The sequence below is a fragment of the Corylus avellana genome, chromosome ca9, assembly GCF_901000735.1.
Source record: "Corylus avellana chromosome ca9, CavTom2PMs-1.0".
Lineage (NCBI taxonomy): Eukaryota > Viridiplantae > Streptophyta > Magnoliopsida > Fagales > Betulaceae > Corylus > Corylus avellana.
The window spans coordinates 18,725,449-18,750,525 of record NC_081549.1 but is presented as its reverse complement, the minus strand read 5'-3'; the positions used below and the strand labels follow the sequence as shown (position 1 = coordinate 18,750,525).

The following is a 25,077-nucleotide window of genomic DNA, read 5'->3' as shown; positions in this document are numbered from 1 at the left end:
TGCGCTCAAACTTCGTCTCAACTAGTGAGGGAATGGGATCTAGCCTCCATTTCAAAGGAAATGGAAAGGAACGGGTTAATACAATATAAGAGGAAAAAATGATATTTTAAATTTTTTTAAAGACCATTTTGCGCTCTTGTTTTGCCTAACCGGTTCCTCTCCATTTCAAAGTGATTTTCTTTGAAATGAAAATCGATGATCTTTTTGGATTAGTGAGGCCCAACACATTGAATATTTAATTAAAAATTGAGGGTGTTGATATCGTATTAATTTACTATTTATTCCAAAAGCTTAAACATAAAAAATAAAAATAAAAATAATACTTTATCATTTAAGTATTGCTTATCATTTTATTCCATCACATATGTACGAAGTTGTTGTTTGATCTATTACAACCGTAAGATAACTAAAGAAATCTAGACTTTTCCATATGAGGAATAATAAAATTAATTCTTTCAATTATCTTTATACCGTGAATTTATCATTAAATTTGTGTAGAAATCACAAATATATCCATAAATCTAATGATTGATCTATTGGATTTGCAAAATAATATAGTTGTGTATAACATGCCTTTTTCCATTAATCGCCGGGTGCCTAATAAATTATTTTACAGAAAAAAGAAAAAATCCCCAAAAATGGAGTTGAAAATAGCAGAAAGAAGAAGAAGAAGCAGCAACATCTTTTTACAGAAGAAAGCGACAAGATGGGGTGAAGCATATGAGGTAACCCCTGTTGTCAGTCGGTGTTATCTTTTAGGCTTTCTTTAGTGCCTTAATGGTCCATCAACACATTATTGCAGTTGATACACAAAGCTAATAATGGACTTCCTTATAATAGATAATAATAAATAAATAAAAAGGGATTTTGTATGTGATGATGATAAATGAACCAAACCTTCCTCACATGGCTTAGCTCTAGTCGTTCTCTTATTGCAGAAAAAGCAAACCTCAGATACTTTTGTTTACAAAAATAATAATAATAAAAATTATATATTAATATCTATCACAACACTAAAAAAGCAATCCCACTTTTGATTGGAGGAATGGGTTGAGGAAGCTGCTAGTGAAGTTCCTCTGTGTGATACGACTTGATAGCCACACCCAACACACACTAAAGGGACTCCATTGGTGGACAAAACTTTTTCTTTGATCTTTAATATTGCACCCTCCAACCGAAATTTTAGGAAGAACAAACAAAATTCGAATCCCCACATGTCATTAAATCAAACCAATGGTTTATGTTCTCATACTAATCATCATTTGAAATGATCTTGTCTAGAGAATTTTTCCCAAATCTAATTTATTAATAGAACAAACATGTGAGAATCGCGGGTATCTGTTTAATAATATACTGAATTGAAAAAAATTCATCAAACCTAATTTAAAAGAAATCTTTATCTATTTGTAGTCGTTCTTTTTTTTTTTTCTTTTTTTTTTCAATTATTTATATGTTGGATGAGAATACGTGGAGAATGATTTAACCAACTGGAGATCGCCAGGAATGTAATATGCTTGGGCATGTTTGGTACACAGGAATAAACCCAAGAATAGAATAGTTATTTTTATGAAATAGCTATTTTGTTATTGGTTGTGGTATCATGATTGATGTCCATCCGCTCTTGTTAAAAAAAAAAGTAAAAAATTGATAAACACTGTCTTGTCAATACAGTAAAATATAAATGGAACGTGGGTGTGGTTTTTAGGGTTTTGTAAAATAAATGGAAACAAAATTTGAAAAAAAGGTAAATAGTTGTTAAGATTTAATGAATTGAAGGAGTTGTTTTTTGGATTGTGTAAATTTTGCAAGACAAATGGAACAATATAATCTTAAAAAAATGAAAAGGTTGCCAATTGCAATTTGCATACCAAAAAAGAAAGCGTGCGGGTCCCTCGTGTCCTGCACGTGGAATCGAGATTTCACAGATGTGTCGATATCACGATTGAAGCCGTCCAAAGTTGGACCACGGTATTATCATTGATAAACAAGAGCTAATATGAAGTTAAATAACTAAATAACTAACTATATATATAAGGTAATTTTAGTGTTGCGTATTAATATTAGCAAATGATGTTTATTGAGTACGTATTTTTGGAATTTTAAATAAAAAGTCAAAACTGATCCATGACTTATGAGACATTTTATGTGATATAATTTTCTATTAAGTCTTCAGGGACGCTCCCATTGAAAGAGATACATATTCTTAATCGACCATGTCATTTAGTTTTTTCTCTAAAAAAAAAAAAAAAATCAATAAATTTATTGATTTAGGGATAAGAGGTTTTTCCGATCTTTTACGGGTCGACAATTTTCGATAATTTTTTTCTTTCTATTTTGTAGGAGCTCCGTCGCACCGTTCAAAAATTTGCTTTTTAACATAATTTACGATTCTATTTAATAAAAATAGAATATTTACATTAACATGATCTTCCAAGAGTATTCTTACAACCATTTTAACTAGCTAAGTTAGTCTTTGAAAAAGGAACAAACTTTTCCTTTAAAATTATTTATTTTGATTTATTAAATTAATAATACCAGTTTAAAATGCATATTATATTAAAAAAAATTAAAAAAAAATTAAGGGTTTGTCGGTATGGGGTGGCTTAGCCCAACTGGGGTGGCCGGCTACCCCTTAATTTTTTTAATTTTTTTTTAACTTAGAATGTGGGCATTTTGAGAAAAAAAAATTTTCCTTAAAAGAATAAGCAAGAATTTTTCTGTTTACACATTATCACCACCAAAAAGATCTCTTACAAAAAATAATTCGGTAGCTGTCGAATCACTTGTTTCTATGATTGATAAAAATTCAAAGGCAGCCACTTAATAATAATGTATTTATTTTTTTGGTCTCACATTATTAGCACACATTTTCAGACTTTGAGAATAATGGACAAGTTCCCTTTATATTCAAGTAGTATGGAGTTTGACTAGAGTACAACACAACACGTAAGTTGTGTACCTTTTTCTCAAACACTTTATCTGGGACTTTGCCTCTTTTATAAGCACCCATTATAAACGGATTTACTTTTCAAAACCTCAATCATCTTTTTCTACACCCAATTACCCAAAAAGTTTTTACTCTCTCATACCAACCTAATTTTTACGACCACCATATACGAATTTAATGCGAAATTAGTAGGTTAAAGTTAAATGGTCTGATTTAAGACTGGCTTATATAATCTTTATAGTGGTATATTCATGCATCGACACAAACCCAAACCCAAATTCAACACGCAAATACTAATCAAAACCTTTTTGTCTTGTTCTGGTCAACGGTTAATTTTTTCCTGTTTGAAACCCAAAAGAAACAGAAGCTTAACTCTGTCAAAAGCAAGGTTACATATTTTTATATGATAAAGTAGTGGTATTAAACAAAAAAATATTGAGAAATTCATTGGAATTGAATACTTAGATTATCATATATTATGATTAGTTTATGGTAAACATCATAAGAAACGCCATGGAAAAAGATAAAATAAAAAAAATAAAAAATAAAAAAAATAAATATCCCAAGATGATTGATAGACTAACCAGCTATCATACACCACAATCCCTGTCGAGTATTGACCTCAGAAAACACAAACACGTAACGCACACGCACACGTGCACCGTCACCGTGAGGAAACGGCGGAGATATGTGGTGGTATCTAGTGCGGGCTTTTACCAGAGAAAGCCGGCTTTAAAATGAGACGGTGAGTGACGGCTACGTTTCCTCTCACAGTCCGCTCTTACCCTACACACCCATCTGTTTCTTTTGACGGAAACAAAAGAGAGAAGAAAAAAAAAAGGAAAAAAATATCAAAGGAAAAAAAAAGAGAGAGAAAGAGAAAACAAGAGGGAAGGAAATGGTCGTTGTAGATGATGATATGGTGGAGATGAGCATCATGGTCGCTTCTGGAGCCCCCTCTTCCTCTCGATTCCCTGATGCTTATCCCAAAAGGTAATCTTTGAAGATCCCCAATCTTCTTCTTGGGTCTCTGGATTTTTAACTTACTTTTTTTTTTTTCCATTTTTATTGTGGGTGTGTGTGTGTGGGTGTGTATGTGTGAGGAAGAGTAAAAAGCATAGATTTTTATGGATTTGATGGTTTTGATTCAGTGTTTCCCACCTGTGTTTGGAGGATTTCGGGAGATTCTTGGGGTAGGATTGGATATAGTCTTTCTTTAGCGTTTTCTGAATCTCTTTTCTGGGCTAGGTAGAGATTGAAGAGAAAAACTTTTTTATTTCTTTTTCTTTTGCTTTTATTTTTTTTATTTTTTTATACTTATATACTTTAAAAATCTTATCTTCTTTTTTTTTGTTTTTTTGTTTTGTTTTGTTTTTTGTTTTTTTTTTGTGGGTTTGTTGAATACTTTTGTTGATTATTGTTGTGGGTTTGTGAGGAATTTGTTATCTGATTGATAAATCTAGGGGTTTGATGGAGGGGAGATATACTGGGGATTGATTGATTTGATTGAAGGTGTTTATGAGGTTGTTTTGTTGAATTGTTTGTATTGGGGATGGCAAAATATTCAACCCCACCAGCAACAAAACCCCTTACCAAGGAGATGAGCTAAGAAATGGGAGATTCTCTGCTCACAGCCCTTTCAATGGAGAATCATCATCCATCTACGCTATTGTCAATGGATTCCAGCGCCTCCTCGCACGACGATTTGGATTTGGAGATGAACCGACAAATCATTCTTTCCCGTCCACCGGATATCAATTTGCCCTTGTCGGCTGAGCGCAGCCCACCTCCGCAGCCGTGGATTCCCGACCCCTGTGATATTCTAGAGGTTGGGCTTGCTCCACAAGTTTATGAAACCGAGAGTTTCCTTACTGTCGTCCCCAAGGCTGGAAGGAAATGCGCCAAACGGGTTGATAGCATTTGGGGTGCTTGGGTTTTCTTTAGCTTTTACTTTAAGCCCTCATTGAATGAGAAATCGAAGGCCAAGATTATCCGGGACAGCAATGGGGTATCTGGGTTCGATAAATCTGATCTCAAGCTCGATGTTTTCATGGTTCAGCATGACATGGAGAATATGTACATGTGGGTTTTCAAGGAGAGGCCCGAGAATGCATTGGGTAAGATGCAGCTCAGGAGTTACATGAATGGGCATTCTCGTCAAGGAGAGCGTCCATTTCCCTTTAGCGTCGATAAGGGTTTTGTCCGATCCCACAGGATGCAACGGAAGCACTATAGGGGTCTGTCAAATCCCCAGTGTGTGCATGGGATTGAGGTTGTTCCATCACCCAGTCTCATGGGTCTTGATGAGGAAGAGCGGAAGAGATGGATGGAACTCACGGGTAGGGACTTGAACTTCTCAATCCCACAAGAAGCAAGTGATTTTAGTTCATGGAGAAACCTCCCCAACACAGATTTTGAGCTTGAGAGGCCAGCTCCTCCAATAAAGAATGCCGCCAATTCCCACTCAAAGAAATTGCTTAATGGTTCTGGCCTGAATTTGTCAACTCAGCCGTCTAACCATGTTAATGGCGATGCGATGGACCTATCACCTGTCAGCGGCAAGCGGAGGAAGGACTTTTTCCCACATGGGAATGATGATGATTGCTTCTTGGCTGTCAATCCTCCCTCTGATCGAATTCCGGATATTGAAATTCACCCTAATGAGCCGCACTGGTTGAATGAATTTAGTGGGGTAATGAAGGATGTCTATGGGCCTGTTACAGCTGCAAAAACGATATACGAGGACAAAGAAGGGTATCTAATCATTATCAGCTTGCCCTTTGTGGATCTTCAGAGGGTGAAAGTTTCTTGGAGAAATACTCTCACTCGTGGTATCATAAAGGTATCTTGTGCGAGCACATCTCGCATGCCATTCATCAAGCGGCATGATAGGACGTTCAAGCTTACCGATCCATCTTCTGAACACTGCCCACCAGGGGAATTTGTTAGAGAAATACCGCTTTCAACCCGAATTCCTGAAGATGCTAACATAGAAGCTTATTATGATGGGCCAGGATCTGTGCTCGAGATTATGGTGCCAAAACTTCGTGTGGGGCCTGAAGAACATGAGGTTCGTGTTTGCCTTCGCCCTCACCTAGGAGGCAATGATCTTATGTTGACTTGATATAAGCGTTTATTTAGAGAATTGTAAGGGTTGTTGCCATAGCACGGTGCTTCATTGTTTTACTAACTTTTGTACCATACAGTGTATTCTATGACACGAAATGCGCATCGTCTCACATTTGCCTGTTAGTAATTTTTGCTCACTAACTGTGGTGGTATTTATGCCCATGAATCTGATCAGCTGTTGACTGTAATGATTCTTGATTCTTCAACTCAGTCAGATTCTAGTTATTTATCAAGTTATTACTTTCTTGCATGGCTTGGATATATATATATTTTTTTTTTCTGTAAACTTGTCTCACTTTGGAGGTTCTTTTTATTGATAGCTTATGAAGTTTCAATGGAGGTATCGGCTAGTTTGTGAGACACTCAAATAAGAAGGTATTTTGTAATGTGATTGTGTGAGATGGTTCCCATTTTAATGGATTATATAGCAAGTGAACCCTGTGTATTAGTTATTTTCTTTCTGATCACATAATTGTAAGATATTGACATCAATTTAAAGTTGAAAGTTTATACTTCTTCAACCAGCATTTCACATGTTCATATTGTCTGGTGTTAAATCATTTCCAGTCTTGGTTTCATATCTTTCTCTTGGATGAAAGGTTCTATCACAGAAACTCTCTATTTTATTTACTTGGGATGGAGGAATCTGTCAAGTGGGTTCAGAAAAAGAGGCTGTTTTTGAGGGAGGGTCTGCGTATTTTGATTCCAAATACAGGCATTAACTGGGATCAATGACACAAATAAGACAAATGACCCTTTAATATTGAAACCCTTCAATATTTTACCTAGTTGTGCCCAACTGTTTGTGAGAGGCATTATCATATCTCCCAAAGTCATGGGCCAATAATGTCACACCACCTAAGCCAAAAGATATTATTCTCTTTAAGGATTTTTTGAATGATATTGATAGAGAAATGTGGGTCTGATTTATGTATATGGACGCTGAGTCAACGGCAATGGATGGATGTGGGGGATGGTCAGGAATGGCGTCGGCCATGAATGATATTTTCTTGGGTACAACAAAATTAATTTATGGTGTTCTTTTACTTTTCCGCGGTCTGGGTTATGGACAAGTGGATTCCACTTGGAAAAATAAATAACCAGCCAATTTCAGCTAAGGCTAACGGCACTTTTTTGGCCTTTTTGGGGATGTCCTTTGGTGGGGAGGTTGAGGCTTTGTAAAAGATCAGCAATTCTGGAAGGGAGCAGATTTTGAGGACTCTCTCAGCCTGCCCTACTCACCTGTTATATATATATATATATATATATATATATATATCCCCCCTTCTTTTTTTTTTTGGAGGGTTTGATTATATATATATATATATATATATATAGGGTGGTATTGTAATCACAAGCATGACATTAGACAACCTTAAGCCATGAAAAATAAAAGCATGGGAAAATGAGTTGAGGACTCAGTGGTCCGATGAAAAGGTTTCAAGTGATTTTGGCATTAGGCTTCTTCTTAGGGTCAGCATCTCCATCACGTTTTTTTTTGTTTTTCTGGTTTTGCTATGAATAGGAAAATATTTTGATCCAAACATATAAATAGTAAAATCTATTCTCTGTGAGAAAACAAAATGCATGTTTATCTCGGTTAATGGCATTAGCCCCGCCTGGTTCATATGAAGCTTCTTTGATCCAATGATCACAAAACTATATTAGGATGAGGAAGAATATCTCAACATTACCAATTAAATGTAAGGATGAGATGCGGGAAGTTTACTCTTTCTTTTATAAAAAGTAAAATTTTACTTATTTTTGTAAAAAATGTTATCGCTCTTTCGTTAAAAGAACCACCTAGAAACTTCAAATGTAATCTATCAAGATTGTAAAAGCGTGTCTTACTTGTGTACAAAGTAAAGCATGTTACAAAATAGAAAATCCTATACCATTCAGTCCAAGATTAATTGATTGAAAGATTAATGCTAGAGAAGAAGATAAATCATCTTCCAATATATTAAAAGAGCAAACAATTCGCTTTTGTTGATTGGATTGGATTTGATTAAAGAGTTTAAAACAAAATCCACAACTGAAATGGCGAATATCTATTTAATGTAAAATGAAAGATAAAATTTTCTTAACATTAAAATTAAAGAACAAAATTTACAATATTACTCCTTATTCTATCGTAAGAGAATCTTATTCCGAGGAGTTCTTGTAATTCTATATTAGCATTGCTTTAGCTTCAGCCATGAGTGACGGTCTTCAATTCTGGGGTGCTTCTGACGATCTAGGCATACTAAATCTTTGCCGATTCCAGCAATAATTAAAATATAAATAGGCTTGCAAATGAAGTAAGAAAAATATATTTAATACTGTAACCCAAATCTCCATACTTGCGATTAATAAGTTCCAGGCAAAAATGCCTCAATGTAATCGGGTACTAAAAACGTAAACATAAACATATAATTTGGCTTTGAACAAAACTACTAATATAGCTTCAAAGCCACAAAATGGAATTCAAAATCCGACAAAGAAAACCATTCAACTTTAAAAATATTAGGAAATGACCAACAGTTTAGTCAACTTCCTCGATCTTGGGGCCAGCACCACCACTGCCTCCGGCAGGAACTTCCTCATCCATACCACCACCCATGTCAGCTCCAGCACCCTGGTACATCTTGGCAATAATTGGGTTGCAGATGCTCTCCAATTCCTTCATCTTATCCTCGAACTCATCAGCCTCCGCAAGCTGGTTGCTGTCGAGCCACTGGATGGCCTGTTCAATGGCATCCTCGATCTTCTTCTTATCAGCTGGAGAAAGCTTTGCACCAATCTTCTCATCCTTCACTGTATTCCTCATGTTGTATGCGTAGTTCTCCAGGGCATTCTTGGTCTCAACCTTCTTCTTGTGCTCTTCGTCCTCAGACTTGTACTTCTCTGCCTCTTGAACCATCTTCTCAATCTCGTCCTTTGAAAGCCTACCCTTGTCATTGGTAATGGTGATCTTGTTCTTTTGACCGGTGGTCTTGTCCTCCGCAGACACGTTCAAGATACCATTTGCGTCAATGTCAAAGCACACTGTGATCTGAGGAACACCCCTGGGAGCAGGAGGGATTCCGGAAAGCTCAAATTTACCAAGCAAGTTGTTGTCCCTGGTCCTTGTTCTCTCACCCTCATAGACCTGGATCAGCACACCAGGCTGGTTGTCAGAGTAGGTAGAGAATACCTGCTCCTTCTTTGTGGGGATGGTAGTGTTCCTGGGAATCAACACGGTCATGACACCGCCAGCAGTTTCCAAACCAAGGGAGAGAGGGGTGACATCCAAAAGGAGGAGATCCTGCACCTTCTCGTTGCCCTCACCGCTCAAAATAGCAGCTTGGACTGCAGCACCGTAAGCAACAGCCTCATCGGGATTGATGCTCTTGCAGAGCTCCTTCCCGTTGAAGAAGTCCTGCAATAGCTGCTGGACCTTGGGAATTCTGGTTGAGCCACCAACAAGGACAACATCATGGATTGTGCTCTTGTCCATCTTGGCATCCCTCAAACACTTCTCAACGGGTTCCATACACTTCCTAAAGAGATCCATGTTAAGCTCCTCAAATCTGGCACGGGTGATGGTGGAGTAGAAATCAATTCCTTCATACAAAGAATCAATCTCAATGGTTGTCTGGGCAGTGGATGAGAGAGTTCTCTTCGCCCTCTCACATGATGTCCTCAACCTCCTAAGAGCTCTTGGGTTGCCACTGATGTCCTTCTTGTTCTTTCTCTTGAATTCCTGGACAAAGTGGTTCACCATTCTGTTATCAAAATCCTCACCACCAAGATGGGTGTCACCAGCTGTGGCTTTCACCTCAAAGATACCCTCTTCAATAGTAAGAAGAGAGACATCAAAGGTACCACCACCAAGATCAAAAATCAAAACATTCTTCTCGCCGACACTTGTTGCCTTTTTGTCCAGACCATAGGCAATGGCTGCCGCGGTGGGCTCATTGATAATACGCATGACATTGAGACCAGCAATGACACCAGCGTCCTTGGTAGCTTGACGCTGAGAGTCATTGAAGTATGCAGGAACAGTAACCACGGCATTCTTGATTTGGAAACCTAAGTAAGCCTCAGCAATCTCGCGCATCTTCATAAGAACCATGGAAGAGATTTCTTCAGCAGCAAATTGCTTTTCCTCACCCTTGTAGCTAACCTGAATCATGGGCTTCTCACCAGGGCCATTAAGGACCTTGAAAGGCCACAACTTAATATCACTCTGAACTGAGGCATCGCTGAATCTCCTGCCAATCAACCTCTTTGCATCTGCAGAGAAAAGTACAAGTAAGCATAACCCGGATACTAAAACATAATGTAACAAACAAATAGAAAATTAACTCGATTATATTACACACAAAGTCATCCAACATGCACAAACTACCAATACAAGATCCCATAACACTCAACAAGCAGTTAGATGTTTGTATGAATAAATCAAAATTCTTTTCTGAATTTTTACAACCTACACACTTACAATTGCTATTGGATTCTAAATAAACGATTGCCACAAATGTGCTTAACATAGCAACGCCTCTCAATAATATTGTATGAATAAATCAAAATTTTTTTCTGAATTTTTACAACATACACACTTACAATTGCTATTGGATTCTAAATAAACGATTGCCACAAATGTGCTTAACATAGCGACGCCTCTCAATAACAATCAAAGTTTGTTGAAAACATTTTGAAAATTAGTAATCACGAAAAAATACATTGGTTATACATCAGGATTTTTCTTAAATCTAAGATGACATATTATTAAGACTACGAAAACTGCTTATTTGTACAAAGCTGAAACAATAACACCGTCCGAGCAAAAAGGCATGACAACTACTTGATCGTTAATAAATAGATCTTCAATACAATAACACGAAAAGAAAATATAGTTCAACATCCAGCAGATCGATTACAGTAATAATCTACGTAAAGAATCGACACGAACATCGAATCTAAACTAAAAAATGCAGATCTGAACGACTTTAACAAAATCATTAATCAACCAAAAACAAATAGCACATTCTCACAAAGAAACTTAGATCTAATATATTCCATTGGAGATGATGATAAAGAAATCCAAATCTACATGTTAACATAAATCTAAATCCTAGAATAAAAATCAAGTCACGCATATTTAGATCTAAGAACTAAGAAGCAGTAAAAGAAAACATGTTCGTAGGAGCTCAGATCTTACCGAAGACGGTGTTGATGGGGTTCATGGCGACCTGGTTCTTGGCCGCATCTCCGATCAAACGCTCCGTATCGGTGAAGGCAACATAGGACGGCGTCGTTCTGTTACCCTGGTCGTTGGCAATGATCTCAACGCGATCGTGTTGCCACACTCCCACGCACGAGTACGTAGTTCCGAGATCGATTCCGATCGCTGGGCCTTCTCCTTTTCCGGCCATCGCTATTTCTTTCTAGGTTATGTCGACGAAAAGATTAAGAAAGGAATGAAAAACAAAGAGAGATCTGAAAACTAAACAAAGAGACAGAGCTAGGGTTACAAAGTGAGACTGCGGAGCGGGGTTAAGCGCGCGTTATATAGTGTTAGGGCTAAGAATTCGAGAATGTTCTATGACCCTAGACTTTTGGAGCCGTCCGATACGCGGAAACGGACGGTTTCAGATTGTCTCGGTGTTTTCCTTCTCCCTCCAGTGTTTGACTCGTCTCTTGTCACCGACTCACCACCCTTGTGGTTTCCTTAAGTCCTCAGGCTTTTGGCTTTTTCTTTTTCTTAATTTTTATTTCTATTTTCCACTGCATCTAAATTCCCTCCAATTAATATTTAAATGATGCAAAAACTCATTATAAAAAATTACAGCATTATTTTTCTCCAAAAATATAATTGATAGTTAATTTGTAAGATGAGATGAAAAAATATAGAAAATATATTGAAAACAATATTTTTTTAAAAAAGACAAATGTACTAATTCCAAAACTTCTCATATTAGATTGAACCTATTTAATTATACGGTCCTTTGAGAAAAGTCATATAATTGTCATATTATAGTCCTTTTGAGATGGGTGAAATATGAAAAAAAATATTGACACCTAGTATTTATTTATTTTTTTTATGTAATGTTATTTAGTAGGCTGAAATATAATTGTTATACAATTGAAATTAAGTTTAAGTAAAAATCAACCACTAGTAAGGATTTAACTTCTCCTTAGTTATACTTTCATGAGCGATCTTTAGAGTGAAGGTTTTTATCCTGACCTTTGGGTTGAGGAGGATTAGTTTCATTGTAAGGGTTCTACTCCCATAATCGAGAAAATAAAAGTTGAGAATATGTATTAGATTTAGTCTGCGCGGAGCAGATCTGTTATATAACTGTAAATTTGGACATGGGTTAGCAAATATTGAAGTCATAGATATGACTTAGTTGTAAGATTTTTATATTTGTTTCTATGACATTGTAACCTGATAGTTTTGGCTATGATTTATCTGCTCTTAATTTTTTTTCAAAGAACGAATATGAATTTTGTAAAAGCTTTATGTAAGGTAATAATATATTTATTATATGACAATATATATTATTAATTTTGTAAAATTTAATCTGAAATGAACCTTCTCCTTTCACTTGGTGTACTTGTGTGGTAATAATTTAGTGTTTAATTTAATTAAAACTAACGATGGAGTAATTGTACTTGTGATGAGGGATTAGTTGGAAAGAGCAAAGAGGGAAAAATCTGAAGTGCCCCTGTCATTGGGCATTTGGCTCTGACGTGTGCTTTTAGTACAAGGCACCTTTACGAGTTCTGATTGGTGGAGCACTGGGGGAGTGGGAAAGCACGCCGAGAATTTTCTTTATTTGCTGGCTGGGCCAGGCTGGCAAATGTTCAAAAGTGGACGGCGAAGACTCCGTGGGACAATTGACCAATGAGGTACATGTAATATTGTTTCTTTAGGAATTTGGGCTTGGGCTTGGGCTTGGGCCTGTTTTTGACTAATCATGGCCAATTCTGATGTACTAAATTTGGCCCATAGCTATAATATGTTTTCTATTTTAAATTATTGATTTTTCGGTTGACACTTTAAAAATAAATTTTTTTTTTTGTCTGGTTTGTACGAAAAATAATTTCTCCACTACAATTGAAAATTAATCAGAAATCACTCAAAAATATCTTATAATGCAAAATATCATTCCAACAATTTTTTTTTTTTTTTTTAAAAAAAAAACTCACAAATATGAAAGAGTAATTATGACTAAAAATGAGAGATCTCCGTCTGATTTGCGGAATAGACCTTTGAAATTGACTAACTAATTTTAAGTATAGTTATTCTTTTGTTTGATAACACACTATTATTGAGAATAATTTATTTTCATGAGACTACTAATTTCATACAGATAGGATTAACTAAGCCACTAAAAAAAATGAGTTGTTTGGCTAATCCTTTAGGAATTGAATACATTTTTAAAAAAATATCCATATAATTTTTTTTAAAAAAATTAAATTTAAAACAAAATAAAAATTTTAAAAAATATATAAAAAATAAAGTGGGTGGCCTGACCGCCCATTGGCCACCCATTTTATTTCAATTTTTTTTTTTAATGAGTTTGAAAAAAAAAATATATGTTGTTTTTTGTAATTTTGATTCAATTACAATTTTTGCATGTGTTTTGTTACTAAATTAAGGAATAGGAATAGTTATTATATTCCACATTTTTTTATTCTTAGTAGTAAGTAGTAACTATTTATTTTTCAATGGATTATACATTTCACGAACCAAACGAGACTAGTTTTGGAATGGTAAATATACTCAAGAACTTTTGAATCCAAGCCCAAATTTGCTAAGCTTGGAAAGAAGGCTTGGATGGCTTGGCATGGGAACATGTACTGAACCTTGAGTGCATCCTTCATATTTTGTAAGAGTTGACAGATTAATCGTTTATCACCTACAGACTGATAACTAACTTTTGGCAATCGGTAGGTGGAATAAAGATATTGTTTTGACGTTAGTTTGGTTCAGTATATGGTAGATTTTTTATTTTTTATTTTATTTTTATATATATATATATATATATATATATATATATATATTAACTGACAATTAACTGACTTAACCAGTTTTTCAAATGAAATTTGAATTTTATCTATTAGATTTCTTTATTGGTTTGTCTAATTGATTTGTGGTTATCATTTTGTTATGCATTTCATGGATTTGCTGTCTTTTTATTTATAGAGCATATGCTTTTGTTGATTTTGTAGATACAACTTACAAGGAAGTTGAGAATTCTTTGAATCGACAATTAACCAATCACCTATTAACTGAAAAATCGATTATCTGAAAAAAAAAAAAAAAAGTCAAAACTATTCATTGTCGATATTAAGTCGATTAATTAATCGACTTAATCGAATTTTACAATTCGGTAAGCAAAAATGCTCCTACCAACATCGACCGAACCGATGCCTACCCCTAATATTTTGCAAGGCCTAACCGTTCTTTTTTGGTATGGCGGCGTGGGATGGGCATTTCTTTGTGGTTTGGTGGCGGTAGAGTGGCGGTTGTTTGGCTATGGGTTATGGTGGAGAAGTAGTTCCGATTGGTGAAAACTTATTCCACTATTATTGTTTCTTATGATTATTGTTTCTTCATAGTATAATGATATATGAAAATAATTGCCAATCTTATTATAGGTGATTGAAGATAAACTAAATATAAAAGATATAATAACTGGAACAACAATGTCATCTATAGTTCCACAAAAGCTATCAAATTTCCAAATGTGGAGTGGCGTAAAAGTTCTCTCAAATGGCACTCAAGAGTCTTAAATTCATTTTTGCAAAACTTGGGAAGTGGTTCTTCCACCATGGAGGTGGCAAAACCCAATCAATTGATTTCATTTCCATTAAAATTTATTTCCATTAAAAGGCTAAAAGGTATTCGAATGGGATAAGATTTGATGAAATGCATTATTATATATTGTTGTTTCCATGAAAAATATTAATGTTTTAGAAACACTTATTATAAATAAACAAGTGTTGTATTTGTGATTGTGGTTAACAAAAAGAGATTTGTTTGGCAAATTTTGAGAAGTGTTTTTTATAAGTGTTTTGTGTTTTAGAAATGTTTTGTCTTAGGAAGAATTTTGTAATTTATTTTAAAAAGCGTAATCCGGTGGTAGTGATGGACGCCTTTGAAAACTCATTTGAACATCTATTTTTAAGAGTTTTTGACATTTGAAAAGAAAAAATAATTAAAAGCTAATTGACACCGTCACGTCAACTTATAAAATAAAAATGTGATTTTCTGCTTTATACTCTTTCAAGAATGCACTCATAAAACCATATAGATTAAGAATAACTTTCTTAAAAAAAAAAAAAAATCATTATTTGTCCAAAAGAAAACAATAACACTAATTTACGAACGTTAATAATAGAGTTAAATAAAAAAAAAAAAAAAAGAAGGTAAATCCAAGGTCATATTAATTTATTCTCAAGCAAAGCAATCTAATTTTTTTTTACCCATAATTAATTAAGAAAAATGTTAGGTGCTTTTTCTAATATTAGGGTAATATAGGTGAATATATATATTTTTTAAATTGTTTTTAAATAATATTCATCTAATATAAAAAGAAAACTAGAAAAACACCATATATTCCCGGGAAATTAACTAATTTTCTCCTGAGCTTCGCACCTCACTCCCCAGTCTCCAGTGTCACATTTTCTTCAATACCCCCCAAAAGCCACTCCGAGCGAGCATCTTCCGCCGCAGCAAAATGGGCACCGCTGGAGAAGCAGAGTGTGCCTTGGAAATGGAAGCGATGCGCAAGGAGGACTCGTCTTGGCACCCTTGCGGGGTCTCTTTCTGGTGAGGCCTCCGCTGCTCACTGTGTTTTCCCTAATTTAATAGCCAAGGCGTCGTTTTATGTTGCTTTTCTATGCGTTGCGATGGCGGGCCTCTCTTGGAAAACTGATCGCTTAGGTTTTCGTAAGCTTGTACATATAACTGAAGTTAATTGAGTGACCCCATGGGTTTGATTTCTATAGATGTCATGATTGAATGGCTTATGTAACTGTTTATATTTTTATTTAGTTTCTTTACTTTCCGATGACTACAAACGCTTAATTTGGACCTTGGATCAATATAAAATAAAGAAAATTTTATATGGATAGAAATCCTTTGTGATAAATGGTGATTTGTTTACCTAAATAAAGGGATTTGTTTAATCATAATTTAAGTAATTTGTCTATAATTATAGTTATTCAAATAATTTGTAAAGCTTGATTAATAGAGCGATTTGTAATTTAGGCATTTATCCTAAAAATTAAATTAAAAGTGGTTACATTCTTTGTTTGGAAGGAGTGGCATATTTGATGAGAATACACAGCCAGGACTTGATGAATATTCCACATGGTTTATAGTTGCCTCCAGAACTTGATGGATTTGGGAGGGAGAATAACTTTTAACACTGTTATAGATTTTTACTCCCCTCTTGGTTACTTCTGTATTTGGTTGATTGTTTTTTTTTCCTCTTTGAAGACCATAGGAGAAAATGATGTACTGCAATAGTTGCCTTAAGCCTATTATTCACATTTGCTCTACTACAATCACTTTTGTAAGTGCACTGCTTTTGTTTGAGTCTTCTTCCTGATTGTATGCACAGCTCTGCTGAAGGTGGTCTTCTTATAGAGTTTGGAAGCCAAGACTTGGAAGATATGCTATTGTACGATGAGGAAGCTCTTACCTGTCTCCGCTTTCGTTCTACTCCTCTTCTAGGTGATGACTGCACCCATATCAAAGAAGGAGAGCGTGTTCTTGCCACCCATAAATCGCAGTTTAAGAGTAACTTCTATGATGCCAAGGTTGAAAAGGTACACATCCTCTCCTTGTAGATTAGTTGCATGGAAAAATAACAAGGATTTCTTTATTTGATACAAGGAAAGTGGGGTTCATAATGCGTGGACCTACATGAACTGGTTGTTAGTATAGGAATTTGGCCACAATCTATACAATGGGAGTACACCCATTTCACCAAAACGGATGAGTCAAGTATGTGAAATACATTGCAGGTTTCTGTTGATGTGTATCGAAGTTTATGTCATAATTTATGCTAGATGCAAAATTATTGGAAATGCTTTTACTAATTCAGTTCACATTGCAACAATTAATAATTATTAGGTAGTCAGCGTAAGACACTCAAAGAGGGTCCATTGTAGATGCACTTTCACAATCAAATGGCTTCACCAAGATCTGGAAGGGGAAACCCTCACTGTGCCATCTAGTTCAATCATGAAACTAGCAACTAAAAGCATCAACGTCCATCCAGCTGTTGCCGTGTTCTTGAAATCAGTAAAACAGATGCGTTCATCCTGTGCATCTCCTTCTCCAACTGTACTTGAAGAAACCGATGGTGAAATGGACCTTAATTACTTACTGGAAAAGCAAATAGAAGAGATCAGCAGCTCAGCTAATGCATCCAAGGAGGGAATTTCAGAAGACATTTTATTAGGTGTTAATGGTGGGAATGCTACTCATTACTTCATCAATTTTATCTTTTCTAGTGTTTTGCAGTTTTCCTTCTACTTTTTCTTTTCTCTTCTTTCCTCCCTTTTCTTTTTGGCCCATGGTACTGGGTGAAGACTCTGTTGGTTCCATTGATACTAACTTGCAGCCGAGCCTCAATCCTGAAACACCTTTCTTAAGCAGTGCAACAGAAATTCTGCACTTTTATATTGATGTAGGAGCTTCAAGCATATGGGCATCACTTAGTATAAAGCCAATCGCAAAAAGTAATTATGGTCAAATATATCCATACTATCTTTTCCTATAATGTTATTCTTTCTCTTGGCTACAGCAATATTTACATTAGCTCATTCCTCACATTTTGCATCATTAATGTCTCTTTTGATGCTTTTATTGTTGAAGTTTGTTCACCCCTTGTTTGTGCACTATCAATGTGCTCTATCTACCTATGATTATGGTTTTATTATTGGCCAAAATATATCTAAAATATTGGGTAAATTAAACTTTACACCCCACACCCTATTTGCACTTTGACCTCTAAACTACGACTCATTGTAACTTGGCCCTGCAAAACTACCAAAATGTTAGGAGTTATCCCTTAGGTCAGATTTGACTGTTATTTTGGATGGCAAACATCGCAAGTGAGTGGTACATGCTTCTTGATTACTAATTTACCCTTACTGAGAAACAACATCATTCTAGAAAGAAAAAGAAAAGGGTTAAATTCACTTTACCCCCTTGAAGTTTCAGGGGTTTTTCAATTCGAACCCCAATGTTTAAAAATTGGCAATGTACCCCCCTAATATTTCAAAAATTTTCAATTCAGACCCTCCGTTACTAATTTCCGTCTAATTGGACGGAAATCATCCCACGTGCGTCTCACGTAGGATTTTGATGCCCTCTATTCCAATTTTGTCCTCATTAAAACCTATGAAATTACATAATTACCCTCAATTTCATAGGCTTTAATGAGGGTAATTACGTAATTCCATAGGTTTTAATGAGGACAAAATTGGAATAGAATGCATCAAAATCCTACGTGAGACGCACGTGGGATGACTTTCGTCCAATTAGACAGAAATTAGTAATGGAGGGTCTGAATTAAATTTTTTTGAAACATTACGGAGGGTACATTGTCAATTTTTAAACATTTGGGTTCGAATTGAAAAACCCCTAAAACTTCAGAGGGGTAAAGTGAATTTTCCCCAAAAGAAAACAACTAATGCTGGAAGATAAGGCCTTTGTCATAAGAACTGTGGACGCACGACCACCCCCATTTATTGTGGCAGGAATGGCCACATAGCCACCCTCATCTCTTGTGGGAGGGGTGGCCGCGATGAGAGAGGTGGTCGCGCCACCACCCCCATCTATTGTAGGAGGGGTGGCTGCATGGCCATCCCCATCTGTTATGGCAGTGGATGGTTGTGCAGCCATCCCTTATGTTGTGGTAGGGGGTGGTCGCACTATCACCCCATCTATTGTGGGAGGCAACCACCCCCATTTGTGTTGGGAGGGGGTGGCTGCACTGTGAACCCTTTGATGTTGTCGGAGTTGGCAGTGTGACTACCCCATTTGTTGTGGCAGGGGATGGCCATGTGGCCACCCCCATCTGTTGTGGCAAGGGATAGTAACGCAGCCATCCCCTAGGTGGTTAACTTCATCTACCATTCGTTGAGCGCGCGCGCGCGCGCACACACACACACACACACATATATATATATATATTTGTTTAGTAATTCTGAAACGGTATGTTTCAATTCAACACATATAATGACCAGGAGAAAGCGATAACCACATCTGCGTTATCACTCCAAAATGACTAGTCTAAGTTACAATTAGAGTTTCCTAGAATCACTTACAAGTCCTAGTCACCTAGTAAGGAACTAATGTGAGACTTAGAACTCATGAATAAACCCATCCACTCAATGTGGACAATCTATCTACCCAATATGGGACAAACTTTCTGAGTTGTTACAATACTTGAGTAAATTTGTCACAAAAAATGCTTCGATCTCACTTGCAGCTCACTTGCGATGTTTTCTGTCAATATTAACGGCTAAATCTAACCTAGGGGGTAACTTGGAATATTTTGGTAGTTTGTAGGTAGGTCCGAGTTGTAGTGAGTCATACTTTAGAAGTCGAAGTACAAATGGGTTGTAAGTTTTAGTTTGTGTGTGTGTGTGTGTGTTGGGGGAGGGGGGGGAATTGACATCAACAATGATGTTAACATCATTGTCTTTGCTAGCCTAGATACATTTTTGCCTTTTCGTTGTGTTGGAAATGATGTTAACATCAACAATGAGGCTTTGAAGGTTTCACCAAGTGCACACAAGTACAAAAGCTCAAGTATTGAGCTTGTGCTTGCAAGGCACCTCTACTGATATAAGATGATAAAACAGTTCTAAGTTATCCTATTAGTAAATCTTAATAGTATGAGTTGTTGCAAATATCATATATTCTCCTTTTGTGAATGCAGTTGATAACAAGGAACATAGACAATGGAACACTGTCACAGTATCCAAAGTAAGCATTTCACGTGCTCAAGTTCCTCATGATTGGAATCGGTTGAATAGGTCAATACAGAAGTCAAGAGAAATGCAAATAGAGTTGCAAGTTGAGGGTCAACCACCAGCTGCTCTTTCCATCCCAGAAGAGCTTCCCGAAAACAGGTCCCATCTCAGTCCTCTTGCTGCTCGTGCAGCTCTGGCCTCATTAATGTCTACTAATCACGGACGTATTACAATGGATGGGACTAAAATGTTCATTTCCTCTGTCTTTAGTAACATGCCTACGAAGGATAAAGTTCCCTCAGAGATATCAGATGCTTCCATTCCAGTAATTTCAGACGCTGATGAGATGGTAATTCCGCTGATCTCAACTGAAAGTAAGCCTCAACTTGTGGACTTATCTTCTGGAATAATAACCAAGGGCAATAAAAAAGGCAATAGAGTCTCAAAAATCACTAATTCTGAAGTAACTTTAAAATGTTTGACAAGAGAGAGGAATGTGAGCCAACCTAATAAAGCTGCTAGAATAACTCGCTCAGCAGTTCGAGAAGGTACTGCAATTCAAAATGACAATGTTCAAACACAGACTTGTTCTGAAGACATGAAGTTAAGGGATACAACCAACAAGAGAAGGCTGACCCATTCAGCAATTAATGAAGAAAGGGAAAATTTAGTTATGGAAGTTAAACAAGCTTTGGAAGCTAAGAAGTCAAGTCGTAATACAGAATCAGATTCCCTAGAAAGAAGTTTATCTGTTCCAAGCAATGTGTCTAAAAAGAGCAGTGATGTATCAACAGAGAAGAAAGCAGTATCTTCACCGGTAACCAACAACAGAAGGCTGACACGTTCAGCAGTTAATGAAGAAAGGAAAAATTTAGTTATGGAAGTGAAACAAGCTTTGGAAGCTAAGAAGTCAAGTCGTATTACAGAGTCTGATTCCCCAGAAGGAAGTTTATCTGTTCCTGGGAGCAATGTGTCTAAAAAGAGCAGCGGTGTATCAACAGAGAAGAAAACAATATCTTCACCAGTAACCAACAACAGAACGCTGACCCGTTCAGCAGTTAATGAAGAAAGGGAAAATTTAGTTATGGAAGCTAAACAAGCTTTGGAAGCTAAGAAATCAAGTCGTATTACAGGGTCAAATTCCCCAGAAGGAAGTTTATCTGTTCCCGGGAGCAATGTGTCTAAAAAGAGCAGTGGTGTATCAACAGAGAAGAAAGCAATATCTTCACCGGTAACCAACAATAGAAGGCTGGCCCGTTCAGCAGTTAGTGAAGAAAGGGAAAATTTAATTATGGAAGCTAAGCAATCAAGTCGTATTACAGGGTCCAATTCCACAGAAGGAAGTTTTTCTGTTCCAGGGAACTATGTGTCTAAAAAGAGCAGCAGTGCATCAACAGAGAAGAAAGCAATATCTTCACTGGTAACCAACATCAAAAGGCTGACCCGTTCAACAGTTAATGAAGAAAGGGAAAATTTAGTTATAGAAGTTAAACAAGCTTTGGAAGCTAAGAAGTCAAGTTGTATTACAGAGTCAGATACCCTTGAAGGAAGTTTTTTTGTTCCATGGAGCACTGTGTCTAAAAAGACCAGCACTTTATCAAGAGAGAAGAAAGCAATATCTTCACCGGTTGATGCTGAGATTAGCATCCCGATTGAGGAAAGAAATAAAAAGCAGATGCCCTGTGCTGTCAAAACCACTCAGCAAAGTGAAGGTTATGTAAATGAACTCAAAATGTTGTCTATTAGGATTTTTATTTCATGTCCAACTATGATAATTATGTTTATTAGCCAGCCTGATCCCAATTGCTACGCAACTGATGTGCAAATTTTTCTTTATGTTTCTCATGGTTGCAAATATTTCTCCATGCTGACCATCTGCAAATTTATTCTCTTTACTTACATTTACATTCTGGGCTTCCATCACCTTTTAGTGTCTTCAAGATCTACCTACGAATCTTTTTAGTGCCATCATTAGGTTTCTTTCCACAGATTACTCCTAGACAAATCTCTGTTTCAACAATTGCTTTAAGCCACTCTTTGTCTCCTTTGAGGCTTAACGATGTCTTTTTTCATTCTCTCCCTTTTTTTTTTCTTTCTTTTTTCTTTCCTGCTCTTTATCGACTGTGACAGAAAGCTCTGAATTTTACAAACCAATTATACCAATTTCTAACTAGATGTATGCAACCCAATGTTTGTTGTGGATGGAATTATAAGTCAATGATGTTTTGATACAAATAATTCCTATATTATTTGCAAAACTATTGATTTTGAATAAGAATGTTCTTGGCTGGCAGGTCTTGCTTCTCCAGCATGCATTTTTCCTCATCCCGGCATCCCAAGTCAAATCTTGAATGTTTGACTGCTTATTTTTCTAATCTTCTAATAGCATTTTGTTGTTACCGGTAGCTTCCAAAATCGTTATTGCCAGCCTGTCATGAATCTGATTAATTTCTATGTTTTACATTTCCCTTGCAGTGATTTTATGTTGGTCTTTGCTATATGTTTTGCTACTAGTTTTCTTTCTATGTTGTTGATTCAAGCTTGAGAAGTAGTTGGCTTCATGTATGATACTGGTTCTCATGATTTATGATGGTTTCTTTATAGCGCTAATTATAGAAAATTCAACAATCTGGGCTTAACCTTGATTAAAAAGTATCCTGAAAAAGGCCTAGCCATTTGGCCCATTTCCTTGTAACACCTGGCGGGCTAGAAAACTGGTAAAATGTCCAAAAGAAGTAAATAAGGGTGGGATGATTTTGCACGCCTGATTGTGCCAATGCAAAGAGGTGCCACCAAACCATGGGTCACATACCCATTTTGTTGACTATATACCGGTGCATTTATTTAAGGTTATATTTTTGGATAGGTATGACAGCCTTGCCTACCAGCAAGGCTCGCTGAGTCTCCATGGGATCCACTGCCACCGGGAGTTTCCGCCCAGGCTGGTGAAATCTAAATGCTTGTGCAACTTAGGAACAGCTTTTAGCAGCTACACTAATTGATAATATTTCTTTCTTTTAGAATATCTTTGTTTTAAGCTTAGCAACGATTTCATGTGTAGTATAATATTGCAGGCAAAGTTTCAGGCAGTAGTCAAGACCGGAAGCGGAAATCAACTTTTTCCAAGAAGCAAGAGCAGCGGTTTTCTCCCAGGCTAAAGTTTCTTCCTAGGACTCGCTCACAAAACAAGTCTTAGCTGATACTTTTTTCAGAAGTGCTACAAATACAAGTTCCAGGAGTACAGCAATAACAGAACTGTCAGAGGTAATACTTGACTTCTTTGATGATATCTTGCTTTGCCTTTTGTCAAGTAAGAAAGGGAGAACCAGGGTTAAATATGGGACTTTCACAAGTTAGGCCTGTATGTAGTAGGATATATGAAGTGGATACTGGAAAATGAGTTAAATATATCAAGCAAACAATTAATTGGATTCTTGGGGCCTTGCCATCTGTTTATGCTCTTCCCTTTATATTTATGTGCAGTGCAAAATGAGTATTAAAGGAAGCAGACAGTTCGAGTAGGATTGAAAAATGTTATTTCTTGCATCACCAAAAACATAAAGTGAAAAAAAAGAAAAAACGATGCTATTCCCACAATCCGCTTGCTGATGACCATATATGATGTCACTGTGGCCTTTAACAAGTAATGTGGAGGGTACATGATCATTACTCGTGGTCGATTGCATTTGAGGTTGTAGTGGAAGCAAATAGTGAGAGTTGCAAACATGTCCCTTAATCCTTTCAGAATTTTTGCCCAAAAAAAAAAAAAAAACGAAGGAACAAAGAAAGATGTGTCCCTTGGCGATTCTCTGCAACTTCATTTTCCAGATCCATTGGGAGAGATTCTACACAGACCCAAGAGTAAATTCTCAAAGCCCAGAAAGACATTAGGAACTCTAATGCAGCCTTTGTGAATCTAGGCTGCCAACTACTTGCGCCCCCACTAGAGTTGTGGAATTCAACCCATTTCCTTTAGGAGTGCTATTACGAGTATTACAAATTTTACTATAAGTTTCATACAAACTGACATGACAATTCACTGAACACTTATCACATCAACCACGAAACAATTATATTTGATTGTGATTGTGATTGATATGCCAATGTTGTGTGAATTGTCATGTCAGTTTTCTTTGACATAGTAGTATGCTAGGGGGACGGGGTTAGGAGCTGCTTTCGAGCCCATGTATCTAACGACCAGAAATTCTAGTGCCAACGCAAGCTGGTAGTAGGACATAAGTATCTCGAACGGCTGCATCGAACTTCGGCTTCAACCATCTAGGAGGAGGAGGGCTGACAGTAATCCTTTTTGTTTTAGGGTCAATTGACATCCATGCATTCCAGTTTGTTATGCAAGTTTTCTTCTCCGATGATCCCGCCAGAGAATGGGCAGTGGCACCTGTTCCTACGACGGTCGGAGGCCTCTTTTTGTCCAATCTAAAGATCCTCCTTTTCATTATTTGTAATCTTGTACGTAGTTGTACCATCTGTATTACACTTGGTGCTTTCTAGTATCATATATTTCTTATATAAAACTCTCTCACAATCCACATATGGTATCATTATCAGGTTATTAATATGGGAAAAATCAAATCCAACCCTTAGGTTTTCATGCAATTTTAATTTGGTCTTTAGGTTTTTGATTTTAACAATTAGGCCCCTAAATTTTTCTCTAATTTCAAAAGGTCTCGTTGTCAACCTATCGTCCAATTAATTAATGATATACCATTTTAGACCAATCAATTAATGTTACAAGCTCTCATTTGGCATTCTACGTGCCAACTGTACATGCCATGTGGCATTGTTACTTTAAAGGGTTAAATCGTTTTTACAAACCTATAATTTAACGTGAAATCAAATGGACTCCGTGGTTTCAAAAAGTATCATAGATGGTACTTGTGGGCATCTGATAAACGTAATTGGTATATTTGTCCAATAATTTAACAGCATGCTATGTCAAGTTTTATCACAATGTGACACATGTCCTACACGCCACATCATATATATTATTTAGCAGGTTATAATTC

General features: G+C 36.4%; 3 protein-coding genes across 10 annotated transcripts; 2 read left to right on the top strand and 1 right to left on the bottom strand.

Annotated features, from left to right (window-relative positions):
* The first annotated feature begins 3,728 nt into the window (after nt 1-3,728).
* LOC132191999 (uncharacterized) lies at nt 3,729-6,597 on the top strand. The gene is made up of 2 exons (XM_059607169.1): nt 3,729-3,940; nt 4,411-6,597. The coding sequence occupies exon 2, from the start codon at nt 4,560-4,562 to the stop codon at nt 6,069-6,071; it is 1,512 nt and encodes a 503-aa protein (XP_059463152.1). The 5' UTR covers nt 3,729-3,940; nt 4,411-4,559; the 3' UTR covers nt 6,072-6,597.
* Nucleotides 6,598-8,372: 1,775 nt separating this feature from the next.
* LOC132191307 (heat shock cognate 70 kDa protein 2) lies at nt 8,373-11,596 on the bottom strand. The gene is made up of 2 exons (XM_059606255.1): nt 11,262-11,596; nt 8,373-10,333 (listed from the first exon to the last, which is right to left on the bottom strand). The coding sequence occupies exons 1-2, from the start codon at nt 11,473-11,475 to the stop codon at nt 8,601-8,603; spliced, it is 1,947 nt and encodes a 648-aa protein (XP_059462238.1). The 5' UTR covers nt 11,476-11,596; the 3' UTR covers nt 8,373-8,600.
* Nucleotides 11,597-15,692: 4,096 nt separating this feature from the next.
* On the top strand, nt 15,693-24,600 carry LOC132192206 (uncharacterized). Of its 8 annotated transcripts, none has more exons than XR_009441324.1 (6): nt 15,693-15,884; nt 16,681-16,888; nt 17,196-17,535; nt 20,017-21,762; nt 23,125-23,314; nt 24,369-24,600. XR_009441324.1 is itself a non-coding variant. In XM_059607478.1 (5 exons), exons 1-5 carry the CDS (start codon nt 15,793-15,795, stop codon nt 23,244-23,246), a joined length of 2,508 nt encoding a protein of 835 aa, XP_059463461.1. In that variant the 5' UTR covers nt 15,693-15,792; the 3' UTR covers nt 23,247-23,501. The 8 variants fall into 8 exon arrangements, 4 of the variants coding, with proteins under 4 accessions (XP_059463461.1, XP_059463460.1, XP_059463459.1 ...); XR_009441326.1 differs by lacking the exon at nt 24,369-24,600 and adding an exon at nt 24,196-24,362; XR_009441325.1 differs by lacking the exon at nt 24,369-24,600 and adding an exon at nt 23,534-24,189.
* Nucleotides 24,601-25,077: the final 477 nt, after the last annotated feature.